General features: G+C 48.2%; 5 protein-coding genes across 5 annotated transcripts; 4 read left to right on the top strand and 1 right to left on the bottom strand.

The window, feature by feature from the left end:
- Positions 1-149: 149 nt before the first annotated feature.
- Positions 150-1,181, top strand: N7500_005229 (putative oligosaccharyltransferase subunit ribophorin II; the record flags this gene model as incomplete). The annotated part of the gene is made up of 4 exons (XM_056676374.1): positions 150-295; positions 352-550; positions 605-889; positions 942-1,181. 4 exons carry the CDS (start codon positions 150-152, stop codon positions 1,179-1,181), a joined length of 870 nt encoding a protein of 289 aa, XP_056531374.1.
- An 801-nt stretch (positions 1,182-1,982) lies between these two features.
- On the top strand, positions 1,983-2,709 carry N7500_005228 (uncharacterized protein; the record flags this gene model as incomplete). Its single annotated transcript, XM_056676373.1, has 2 exons — positions 1,983-2,235; positions 2,324-2,709. 2 exons carry the CDS (start codon positions 1,983-1,985, stop codon positions 2,707-2,709), a joined length of 639 nt encoding a protein of 212 aa, XP_056531373.1.
- Positions 2,710-3,705: 996 nt separating this feature from the next.
- Positions 3,706-5,289, bottom strand: N7500_005227 (uncharacterized protein; the record flags this gene model as incomplete). The annotated part of the gene is made up of 4 exons (XM_056676372.1): positions 3,706-3,962; positions 4,013-4,322; positions 4,394-4,450; positions 4,504-5,289. 4 exons carry the CDS (start codon positions 5,287-5,289, stop codon positions 3,706-3,708), a joined length of 1,410 nt encoding a protein of 469 aa, XP_056531372.1.
- A 1,512-nt stretch (positions 5,290-6,801) lies between these two features.
- On the top strand, positions 6,802-7,587 carry N7500_005226 (FMN-binding negative transcriptional regulator; the record flags this gene model as incomplete). The annotated part of the gene is made up of 1 exon (XM_056676371.1): positions 6,802-7,587. The coding sequence occupies one exon, from the start codon at positions 6,802-6,804 to the stop codon at positions 7,585-7,587; it is 786 nt and encodes a 261-aa protein (XP_056531371.1).
- A 1,411-nt stretch (positions 7,588-8,998) lies between these two features.
- N7500_005225 (Alkaline phosphatase-like alpha/beta/alpha) lies at positions 8,999-11,730 on the top strand (the record flags this gene model as incomplete). The annotated part of the gene is made up of 2 exons (XM_056676370.1): positions 8,999-9,252; positions 9,333-11,730. The coding sequence occupies 2 exons, from the start codon at positions 8,999-9,001 to the stop codon at positions 11,728-11,730; spliced, it is 2,652 nt and encodes an 883-aa protein (XP_056531370.1).
- Positions 11,731-12,735: the final 1,005 nt, after the last annotated feature.

Raw genomic sequence — 12,735 nt, 5'->3', positions numbered from 1 at the left:
CGAGCAGAAAAGAAATTAGGGCTACGGTTGATCGGCGCTTATCGGCTTCACTTGTCCGCCTTATTCTGCAACTCCTCTATCCTCACATCATCCCCCGAGCTCTCTACAGCTGTTCTCTGTTCTGTTTTCTTTTAATTCTTTTTATCACAATGCATATGTGGCAGGCCACCGTTCCATTTTGCTTATTGGCCGCGGCTGCCCTGCCCGGCGCCGCCGCCACAGCTTGGAGCTTTACTGATGCCACCGTGGCCGTTCAACCAAAAGGTGCTGGTATCAATGGAGGTTTCAAGGAACAGTATGTATTTTGACCCAGATAGAGGTACATGGGCCTAATTAACATATTTAAAATAGATTTGTTGCATCCAAGCCGCTCTCAAAGCCCATCTCCCTTGTCGGTACCGATACCCTACGCGTCACCTTGACAGCTCAGGAAGACAGCTCTCCAAAGCGCCCAGACCAAGCTTTCCTTTTGCTCAAGGATACTCAGACTGGATTGGATATCTCTTACCCTTTCACTGTCAAGGATAATGGCAAATCAAGGCTAGAATTGGTATGTAAACTCCCAAAACGAATTTCCGCAGCGCAGCTGACACATGCTCTCCAGACCCAGAAAGACCTGCCAATTCAATTCCTTTCCCTATCCGATCCAGTTGATGCGCATGTTGTCATTGGTGGATTCGGAAGTTCCGATGCCTATGACAGCTCTGCGTTCAAGTTGTCGATTGATCGCAATCCCGAAGAGGCCGTGCCGACCGTTGAAACTGAGCGCTACGGCAAGAAGCCCGAAATCCACCATATCTTCAAGGAATCTCCATCTAGCCCCCCAATTGTCATCACCCTGGCATTTGTCGCCATGGTCGGCGCTGCTATTCCCGCTCTTGCTGGCTTGGTAAGTTGATCCAATTGCTGTGTCAACAACGTTGCTTATAGATTGTCTCTAGTGGCTCTTCCTCGGCGCCAATATCAACCACCTACCCACCGCATTCAAGTCTGCCCCTCTTCCACACGCCGTATTCCTCGGATCGTTGTTCGCATTTGAGGGGATCTTCTTCCTCTACTATACCTCGTGGAACTTGTTCCAGGTCCTCCCCGCGATGGCTGCTGTCGGTGTAATCGCATTTGTCAGTGGAAGCCGTGCGCTGGGTGAAGTACAGGGTCGCCGTCTTGCTGGTCTTCGGTAAACCTCTGGAACATACATAAATTCATCTACCGTGGTCCTGTTAGTCCTCTCACGGTGGTCCTAAACTACCGTCTGGTTAGGTCCAGTGGTATTGTATCTTAGCTGCGGTCATACCCAGTATCTTGCAAAATTACAGATTTCCCACTGAAACATCACGAAAGTCTCGCTGATTTTCGAAAGTAATCATCTCCCTATAAAATGTCCAACAGTTGGGTTGGAGGTCCCCAAATCCGCACTCGTGCCAACATATGTTCCTTAACAAAGCTGGTTAGCTTGGCAGTTTTAGATATTTGGGACCAGTACTCAGTTGCTCCCCCTCACACAGTCTCTCTGTCTTCGTATTCTCAAGTAAGCTGTTGACTACGTGCATGTATGTCCCTTTGACGTCACAAGATTGGACATGTCTTCGCGGCACAAACGGTGATATGTATATCTGGATATCTTACCGCTCCCATTACCGCCTACTCAGGATGGTACAATCCTGCCTTGGAGATCAGGCTATATCCTCGACCGACACTGTGTGAAAAGAGAGCTTTTTTAGTATCATTGGGCATATACTCCTTTTTGCATTTTCTTGGCACCTTGAAAAGACATTAGCTCATATAGCTAGCATACTACAGCTTGTAGATCAGCCAATACTTTTCGACCTTTTCTGCTGGCAAAAGACCGAAATGTCCGCGGGCCAGGCCGTAGGTGCGATAAGATCGAACGCCAAGGCGATTTCGGGACCTCCGCTCAAAGCTCCGCAAAAAGCTGCAACGTCTTCCACAAACACATTCGATTTCATAACTCATCATTCTTAATGGGTTCAGCTGCTTCAAAGCCTGTTAAATCAGCGGCTGGCGTAGCCTCACGGCGCCAATACCCCAAGCAGCCGGTCCCTCCACCAAGGGGCCCCCGCAAAGCCCCGAAAGAAAGCAAAGCAGCGTCCGCACCTGCGCCTACTCCTGCACCCAAGCCCAAGGCTAGTCCCTCGCCTCCTCGAGCACCCGCACCTTCTTCTCAAGGTCCAAAATACCACTCAAAGGAGAAAGCATCCGGCGTGAAGTCTGATGGTACGTACACTCGCCGCCGAATCTTTCATGTCTTGACCATGCAACAATTGCAAGATCAGCAAAGAGACACTTATTAATGACTCTCTAGCAATTGATATGGATGGTCGGGACCCCGACTTCGCCGCCTCCCTCCGGTCAATAGGCCCTGTCGACCCATCACCTACATTCTCAAACTCAAGCACCGTCAACCGCCCCACCTCAACGCAAACTGTCTTTCCACAAGCCTCTAACCCGGCATTGCTAGTTGTCACTGCTCGAAAACGTCTCACCGAGGCCGCAGAAAGAGAAGCTGAGCACTTCGGTCGTGCGGGTCACCCGGGAAGATCGTTCCTGGATGCCCTGACTATCCAGCAGGTGTTGACTATGCGGGACAAGCAGGGTATGCGCCGTGGAGATATTGAACGGTTCCTTGGGTTGAAGAAGGGGGTTCTGGAGCGATTAGGGAAGGATGAAGTTGTGTCGCGTATTACATGATCGTCGTCCTCTACCTAGGTGAGCTGTTTTTGTTTAGCGGTCTTTCCCCAAAAATATCACTCGGTATCTTTGGTGCATTCTGGATTATTGGTTGGCGTCATTCTTCCTGGCTTTGTGTCTACATTGTATAGTAACGTGGTCGAGTCATCCCTACTCATGATAATATCGATTTATTTGCTTACAGTGGCTATGAATGTCTTCTTTGGTGCTTTTCAACTCCTGGCTCAACGGACCGATAATTACAAATCATCCGAGTGACCCCAGGACCACCTGTCAAAATGGTGTACATTTTCAATATCAAGTATCTCGGTAATACGAAGGGCCGTGATATTCGAGCGAGGTCCAGTCGATGGAAATTTGATGTTAACCAGAAGCTTGTTGCAGAGAGAGTAAATCCAAGAGTCTCAGGTCAGATTAGTTCAGAGTTTAATCCTCATAACCCTATTCATCAATTCCCCCGAAGTCTTTATCCCTGATAAACCACGCTGTCACAATTTGGGACGGCAGAAACGGAGCTGTCAATGATTACTCAAGCATGGCTCGGACCGATGTGACATAGACGACTGAATACTGCCAACTTTCCTTGGTATTCGTGAGCTATACAAGCCATTCCGGTTTCTGGTTCTATCCAATGGCAAGGGTGAGTGTGATACTGACCACATGGAATGAGGTCGGGTACAGGAATATCGGAAGTAGAGAGGCTCACTGCGAGAGCAAGTAGCCGAGCTACGTATGGCGGGCCCTCGGATACTCCCCTAATACTACTCTACATAAAGATATTCTATCAAAGGTAGACTATAGCAAAGTGAGATCGCTGTAGCACTTCCCACGCCCCAAGCCCGAAAGTAGGCCAGTTGAATATTAATATTCAAAACACGGACATCGATATTGGTACGAAGGTTGATATGGGATCATCTCATTGCTCTTAATCGCTGATATCTTCTCGTTACTGGTCATGCAATGTTCCACAACGAAGAAGGGTCCCCGTTAAACAATTCATGCCGCCTTAGTTTCATGATGTGGATGTATCAGCCTCACCATGGGGATAGCCGTTCTCGCGACCGGGATTCGCGACTTGAATGCTTGTTCAATCTCTGCCAAAGACTTGCCTTTCGTTTCGACCATGTAGAAGAAACTGACGACAGTTGCGACCGCAGTGCAGCCGCCGAACAGGAAATAGGCACTTGGCACGCTTTTATCAAGCAGAATCGGGCATACAAAGGCGACGAAGAAGTTACAAACCCAATTAGCTCCTGTCAGACAAGTTAGTCAAGTGATGTATGCTCAGGTGTCAAAAACAAACCATATGCGAGACTAGTTGCCTGGGCGCGCGTATGCTGAGGCTGGATCTCTGGCGCCCACACCTTGATGCCGATGCCCCAGGTCATGGCCTGAACCATGCAATAGAGATATATAGATACAATCACCACCCAGCGACCAGCACCCCCCGTGGGAAGGACCGCATTACCAGCATAGAGGCTTCCAATCAAGATCAGGAGTACTGTCAAGCCCACTCCTCCCACCAGTGTGCTAGTGCGGCGACCCCATTTATCGGCTAGCAGTGTCGCAGGAATACTAGTTACGACTATCAAGATGGCAGACACACCAGATGCCTGCACCAGAAATGAGATCAGCTTTGTATTACCGCGTGGGCGGGGAAGAAGACAAAGAATCAAGCACGAACCAAGAATGATGCTTCTTGCGATTCCAGGCCAGCCTGCTGGAAAAGTAGCGGGGCGTACTGAAAAAAAGGTCAGATAATCTAAGGGCAAACCATTGAGTATAGGGGCGTACATAGAGCACAGCATCGATGCCACAGAGCTGGAGGAATCCCATCAAAAGCACTGCCAGAGATGTCTGCTTTCGCACGTCTCGGGCCCATAAACTCCGAAAGTTGACAGCCTTTTTCCTTTCTTCCTCAAGTGAGCTTGATTGCAGTGGACTTACTGTAGGGCTCTCGGGGGTCGTTGTACGGCCATCGCTTTCACGGTCTTCCTGTTTGACTTCTAGTTCATCCCATACTTTCTCAGCTGCACGATAATCTCGATGTCTAATCAACCATCGCGGAGACTCCGGCAGAAGGAAAAGATTGCTTAGCAGGTACAATGTAGCCATCGCGGAGACGATGATGAAGGGGAGCCGCCATGAAAGTGAGCCCGGTATCTTCACTGTACCATAGCTGATGAAATATCCCACTACCAGTGCCACGCATGTCATAAACTGCGGTCCGGAGGTAAGTGGCCCTCGGGCTTTTGGGGGTGATATTTCGCAGATGTAAACGGTTTGCGTGCTGAAGTAGAGGCCATAGCCAATACCCTCAATTACGCGTCCTGCGGCGAACATCGAAAGACTTACTGCAGCGGCCTCCAAGACGGTTCCCACGATGAAAATCCCTGCCCCAAATGCCATTGCTTTCGGGCGGCCTAGTTTGTCCGCGAGTGTGCCAGCAAATATGGATCCAAGGGCAGCGCAAAGAAGAATGCAGGACACAAGAATACCATGGATAGCAGAAGAGTGCTTCCCGAACTGCTTGATGAAGCTGTCCATAATTGTGACAGGTCCGATCACGCCAGTGTCCATTCTATCATGATGGACAGTTAGAATGTTATCGAGCTTGTATTGATGAAATTACCAGACCGGCTTACCCTAGTAAGAAGCCTCCAAAGGAGCAGAGGACACTAGCAGTTGTGTACTTCGCAGGCCGAAAGCGAGCCCATGGCAGGAATACAACGTCAAGTTTCAATGTTTGTGCTTGCTGAACGTCTTTTAATTTGACATACAGATGCAGTTTACGTTAGGAAACTCTAGATATTGAGCGCCTTTGTGACCACAACAAGTGTTGGTGCTCAGCAATAGGGAGGATAGTCCCGTTTTTATATCGATATGCCTTGGGCTCACTTCAAATAAAGGAGGAAGGAAGATTTAGGCAGTAGATCGAGAAAGAAAGAGGGGTATAGTGGGTGTATGCAGATGATCAAGTGAAGACTGACGTTTCGCTGACTCTTACTTCTCCGCCAATGAAGAGTGTTGTTCGCAGCAAGGATGCCTCCCAGTTTGCTCTCCATGACGATTGCCAAAGATTCACCAAGCAGCCATCGGGGATGAAATCTTCCCAGAGTCAGTCTAAGCGGGTCTCTTGTCCTTTTCAGACGCGATCTCTATTCTTTCTGGCTTGAAGGCATCTGAGTCAATGAGTGTGCCAATTGATTCTCGCTTACTGGACTCGCATAATTTCATGGACGGAGGGTAGCTGGAGTCTGAAAGCGTTCTACTCCAGCCTCTAGTTCTCTGACCACCCACCAGAAACCAGAATTGATTAATATACACTTACATAGCAGATGAGCCGTAAGATTAGCAAAATCTAGTAGTTACCTCACGGGCCTCGAATGTCTCAAAATAGCAAAATCACGATGGCGCTTCGAAGCTTTGAATGGCAGCTTTACGGCAAACAAGGATATACGATAACAGTAAGAGTCCAAGACCCAGAATTAAGCGTCACAGCATGTAGTAGGTACAGTACAAGGTCGATCACTGAAATTGAAATTTTTAGGAATCATTTAGGCCAATTACGGGTTATTGGAAAGGGAATCTCCAACTTGGCCGCTCAACTACTGATCGTATCCCCGCCTGATGAAAAATAAGGCTATATAGACACTACGTATGTTAAATGAATTGTGTAGATGAAACTATACCGTATATTGTATATATTTTCAGAATGGATTTCTTGCAATGATATTGAGACTGTTGGAGGTAAATTAAGTAAGTTATTCTTCATTCCATCTTCGTTTGCAGATAGAATGAGCCAACTTCGCGATGAAATTTCGCAGGTCATTTCCAATGACAGAACGGGTAATAATTTTGAGTTGGAATCTCTAAGCTGATATGCAAATTAAAATGCTTCTAAAAGAAAAAATGATGATGCTTCGGCACCGACTACCAATCACATAACAAAGATACGCAATGACTCAAGTGGGATGCGATCTAAATTACCCCATATAATGATAAACTACATTATATATATGACTACCTTTCTCTTTTATACGCACTCTGAAAACACTCGAACATATTCACCTCTCCGTCCTCTCTATAACGATGTATCTCCGCGCCGTCCATGCCGAGGGACAACTCCCCGTTCTGCAGCAATTCATCCGCGACAACCCACTCGGAATTCTAACAACGGCGATCAAATCCCCAATCCACTCATTCATCCAATCAAGCCACATACCATTCGTCCTCGATGTTTCTCCCTCGACTAAGGACGATGACACAATCCCGACCGGCATTTTGCGCGGCCACATGGCCAAGCAGAACCCACAAGCAAAGGCACTGATGGAAGCTCTCGCTGAGCAAAACGCATCAGGCAATGATAAGCTCGAGCTCACCGACGAAGTTCTTATCCTCTTTAACGGCCCGTATCACCACTATGTGACGCCCAAATTCTACACAGAAACTAAACCGGTTTCCGGCAAGGTTGTCCCGACATGGAACTATTCCGCCGTGCAGGCGTATGGCAAGATCAGTGTATACTGCAACTCCAAGGCAGAGGAAACGGGTGCGTTTTTGCAGAAACAGATTGAAGATCTGTCGCGACAGTCTGAGACGGGTATTATGGGGTATACTGGGGGTGATAAGAAGAGCGCGTGGAATGTGTCCGAGGCACCGGTCAATTATGTGGAGCTTTTGAAGAAGAATATCATTGGCATTGAGATTCGGATTGAGCGGTTACAAGGAAAGTTCAAGATGAGTCAGGAGATGGGCGAGGGGGATCGGGAGGGGGTTGTCAAGGGATTTGAGGAATTGGGGTCGGAGGTTGGGAGAGGAATTGCTGATTGTGTCAGGGAACGTGCTGCCTTGAAAAATCAGCAGAAATCATTGTAACTGGTTTCTTAGAGAGAATTTGTATATAACCTGGCGGTTGCCGTTGCATATAGACCTGATATGATCATGAGAGATGAAAAGCATACATAGGTGATATAGAACATTTATCGGAACGTGCGTGTTTAAGTGTGTGCTTTTTGAGGCAGAGACTACATAAGTACCTAGGCACCGGGCGGTTCTCATACGTTTCACTCTGCGTTTTTTTGAGTTCTCTACTCATCACCTTGCTCATACTTTGTGTTACTTGGGTTCCTCCAGTCGAATTTTGGCAACCAAAGCCTATGGACCATGCATACGTCCAACATGCCGAGAAGCCCTGACTGTTTCCTAAATGAGAAGCGAAAAATGTAGGCCTCTTCCTTTGTTTGTAAGACTTGGGGGCCCTGCGTCAAGACTCAACACCAAATCAATACGATGGTTCGGATTTTGCTGAAAAGATCCCATGTGTCTATACAGAGCATAGTGTTCACATGACAGATACAGGCCTGACGTACAGGTCTTTCTACAAGTCTCCTGTGATATGTATCGCCAAGCATTTCTAGGCCAAGGCCTGCAGAATTAGCCTTGAACACCCCTGGATTGTGGCCGAATGCGTGGTGTAGTATAAACCTTATATATATTGCCTGGAGTGTATTTTATCCAAATCGGTACTCCCCACAATTAGATCTCCGAGCCATGGGATCTTGAAGATCGGGCCATCATATATGAGAGAGCAATACCTAGAAGTGGAAGTGGGGGCGAGGAAATGGGGAATTGACGCAAATCACTTTTCCCCGGATTTTACCGTTAGAAAGGGACCTCGGGAGGTTCCAGGGTTAACATGCTACCCCTGAACATTGGGAATCTTGTACCCTAAGATTAGAAACGTACTCCGTAGGCGCTTCCCGTCTAGGGTTTTCAATTGGGTTCCCGTTTTTTTTCAATTGGTATTGTACCGTATTTTGTCTTTCCGGTTTCACCGAAGGAGCGAATCATTTTGGAATAGTGCAATTCAGGGTCCACTTAGTCATTCACGCATAAACCTATACAGCCGCTTGTCTCTTCCTAGATCCACTTTTATTCAAAACAGGTTGGGATGATGCTATTTTAATATGGAGCAAAGAGGTACTAACGTAATAAAAAGTGTGTGAAAAATAAAAAAAGGACCAAAAAAGGGCAAAAAAAGAAAAGAAAAAGAGGAAAACAAGCATTTGGGGTAATTCGGAGCCGCTTAGTCTTAGTCGCGTGCACAATTTCCTATCGCCTAATTGGTCTTGTTCTGTTATTCTATCTCTAAGAATAACCCTGCCCTTTCCTCCCAAGCTCCCTTCTCCCTCTCTTCATGTTACCTAGTCTCTCATTTACCATTTCAACTTTGATTCCTGATTCTCCATTGCCAACTGCGCTCCAGTACAAATGAAATGATTTCAACATGTCTATCTTCGCCCTCTTACCACCTTTGCCGCCCTTCCTTTTCTCGGTACTCGTCGTGAGTGGCCTCGCCTCCAAGGCTTTACACATTGCGCTACATTTTCGGTCCTTACCCTTTCTTTACTTCGTCCTCTACTCGCCCACCCTTATTCTACCAGATGTGTTCGTCATCTTTCTCGTGCGAGTCTTGCTACGCTTCCATACGCCGGATAGTCGATGGCAATGGCTCTCGACTGTGTTGGGAGGGGCACTGTCGTATGTTTACCCCGAATACCCAATTACCGAAATGGAGCACAAGGGGAAATTCGCGCAACATATTCTAACCCTAGTACTAGCTTGATCACATGGGGTGCTTCCTCCATCCAGTTCGGGTTCTTTATGCAAACCGGTGCCGAGGTCGCCTGGGCAGCTGGCGGTAGCTTCCTGAGCGATCCGGCGGCCATGAAAATCCTCCTCAGCGGTATCTCAACGGTGACCGCTGCGGCCACCGTCCTCGGACTGATCGCCTGGTTGCTTCATTCGCATTTGTACAACATCACCGGTCTCGGCTTGCAGGCAATTCGAGACCTGTCCGCCGGGGGATACAAAGCGCGGTATACATTGATAACCGCCCCCAGCAAATCGTGCATGGCCTCAATCGACCTCCGGTCCCTCCGTCGCATTATTCCTGCAGTCGCCATTTGTGTCTCTCTCATCTTCTTGGAACTAACTAGGCCTGCTGTACCATATGACCATCTGTCCGGAGCTCTGCCGCTGACACTGCTGGATGCTTTTCAGAAAAAGACGGTGACAGCGGAGGGATGTCGCGAGCCCGCCATGCCATTCCCTTTGTTGATCACTGACGAGAATGGGGTGTCCCGTCCTCAGTTCCAACCGGACTCAATGTTTGTGGAACAATGGTCACGAGCTACCTGGCTTCCCGAAAATTCACCCCGAGGGTTCAGCCGCTGGGATCTCAGCCCGAGCGATCGTGCAGAGAAGGATAATCATTATTCTTTTGTTTGCCCTGGGGATGAGGGATTCTACGATCCGAAAAATGACCCGCTAATGGTCACGAATCTGGGCGGTGAAGTTTATGAGCCCCTGCAAAAGGCCTTCAAAGAGCACTCAGTCGAGGTCAACCATATAGTGCTATTAACGCTGGAAAGTGGCCGCAAGGAACTTTTCCCCACTCAACAGGGCACCCCCTTGTTTGACAGTCTTCTCGCCTCTCATAAGAAGCAGAACATCGGAAAGGCAATCGATCGTCTGGTCAACATGACCCTGGTTGCTCAACAGTTGACCGGCGAGTATGCAACTGATAGCAAGGGGAACAAAATCGACTTGAGTCACTCCCCGTGGCAGAATCCACCACAAGAAGGCATGGGTGGGCTGAATGTCCGTGGCGCCATGACAGGTAGCTCCTTGACTTTCAAAAGTGTTTTGGGGAGTCACTGCGGTGTGCACCCTTTGCCAGTGGATCTGCTGGAAGAGTCCCTGCTCGAAATCTATCAGCCATGCTTGCCGCAGATCTTTGATCTGTTCAATCAAGGCAAGTCGGCATCGACGCAGCGCCAGCAAAACTCTTCTTCTGAGGGCAAATACACGGCTCTGGAGAATCCCTGGAAGTCTGTCTTCATGCAGTCAATTACGGATGACTATGATCGTCAGAACATCATGAATGAAAATATGGGCTTCAAGCACAAGGTCGTTAAGAGCGATTTAGAGTCCCCCCACGCGAAATACAAAGTCCAGGGGGAAGAGATCAATTACTTCGGTTATGCGGAGACTGAGCTCCGACCCTACGTCTTAGATTTGTTCGAGGAAGCTGCAAATAACAAGACACGCATGTTCCTCTCACATGTGACCAGCACGACCCACCACCCCTGGAGCACTCCAGACGATTTCAAGAAAGAACCATACATGAGCGATCAGGGAAACATCAACCACGACCTGATGAACAACTATCTGAACGCCGCCCGCTTTGTGGATAATTGGCTTGGAGATATCATGAATATGCTGGATCAAACGGGAATTGCCAACGAGACTCTAGTCGTTATCGTCGGAGACCACGGCCAAGCCTTTGGCGAAGATAACAAGGAAATGACCGGCACATATGAGAATGGTCACATCAGCAACTTCCGTGTACCTTTGGTCTTCCACCACCCGCACATGCCTCGAGTGGACATCACCGCCAACGCAACCGCCCTCTCTATTGTCCCCACCATCCTAGATCTTCTCGTCCAGTCCAACTCCCTGGACGAGCGCGACTCCGAGATCGCCTCTTCACTCCTCCCAGAGTATCAAGGCCAATCACTCATACGTCCCTTCCTCTCTTCTATGGAGGAACCTCACCATCGCCGTGACTCCCATCCTCCACCAGATGAGCAGCCGGAGCACGAGCGAGAAAACACCCAGCCCGCATCCCGGTCCAACACTGAGGGCCCAGCCAAGCGTCTCGTTTGGAACATAGGATTGATCAACGCCGGTGGCTCGATGCTCTCGGTCATGGCAGCCGATATCCCCTACCGTCTCGTTCTTCCCCTCAAGGAAGGTTTCGAATACACATTCACCCACCTAGGCGAAGACCCTGGTGAAACCCAGCCCATCAAGGCATGGACTCTTGCGGAACTTACCCAAGACGTTATGCCTAAATTTGGCAAAGAGCCCGTTGAGTGGCTCGCGGATGCTGAGCTAGTTGCCAAGTGGTGGGTGAGTGAACAAAAACGAATCTGGGGTTACCGTGAAGCATAGTCATACGCTAGCTCCGGAGCCTCCGCCAAAAACAAAACAACTCAAAAATCAAACATGCACCCGACTTTGGTGATTGGTCTGGTCTATTTCACATTGCATTACTCCCCTTCTTGTCTCGGCTTTGTGCCCCCTTTACATTTCACGATATCTACTACATTTGCCTTGGTATCGGCGTTAATATGGAGTTATTTGGTTTCCACTTATGTGTGAATGCTTGAATTCCCTCATCTCCTTGACATTATTCTACTGTGGCTAGACAGCCCTCTTTCTTTATGCTTCCCCTTCTCACGTCAATCTACACATGATGTGATCTCACTTTCGTGTTTTTCTTTTCTTTTCTCCCTTGATGTTGCTCAGAACGGAATTTCGGTAACTGTACTTGTATGGAAACAGGAAGAAGAGGACATTGTACATAGCACCGAAGGACCCTTCGGTATTTTGTGGCGACATCATGGACGGTTGAGGATTAGCCAGGTTTTTTTTTAACCCACTATGTATAATTCACATCATGTATTCGACTCCACGTATGTTTCCCGGAAACGAAGTTAGAGAGTCGAGTCAGTCGACATTAAGAACACAAGACCAGAGCGGTCATTGGTGACTAGGTATGATGTTCTAGATTTTTTTCCCCTACTTTATGATCATCCCAATCTACCTTGTACGGATGCAAATGCTTATGTATCGTTAATCTAGGCTTAACTTACCCGTGGACATTTAGGACTCTGCAGGGCCCGCTTGATCCACCGAGTTTCCCTCGGGTACTCCGTACAATGTTTCACATCGCATATGGACGAGACTTGGCGGTATCCCATGGGATATCCTGGGAGGCCAAGGTCAAGCTTTATTTTCAATTTAGTGTTGAGATTCGCGTGTTTCCGAGGTTTTTGATCTAAATGTGTACCCTGATTCCCAAATTGTACATAATTTGTGGCTTCCATTCCCCAAGACTGCTAACTCTATATTGCGTCTTCAACCACATACATACATCTATAGATGATCAGAGGG

The sequence above is a fragment of the Penicillium coprophilum genome (genome assembly GCF_028826855.1).
Source record: "Penicillium coprophilum strain IBT 35676 chromosome Unknown utg000004l_segment0_segment0, whole genome shotgun sequence".
Taxonomy (NCBI): domain Eukaryota; kingdom Fungi; phylum Ascomycota; class Eurotiomycetes; order Eurotiales; family Aspergillaceae; genus Penicillium; species Penicillium coprophilum.
The sequence above is the reverse complement of the archived record's forward strand: the minus strand, read 5'-3'. Positions and strand labels throughout refer to the sequence as shown.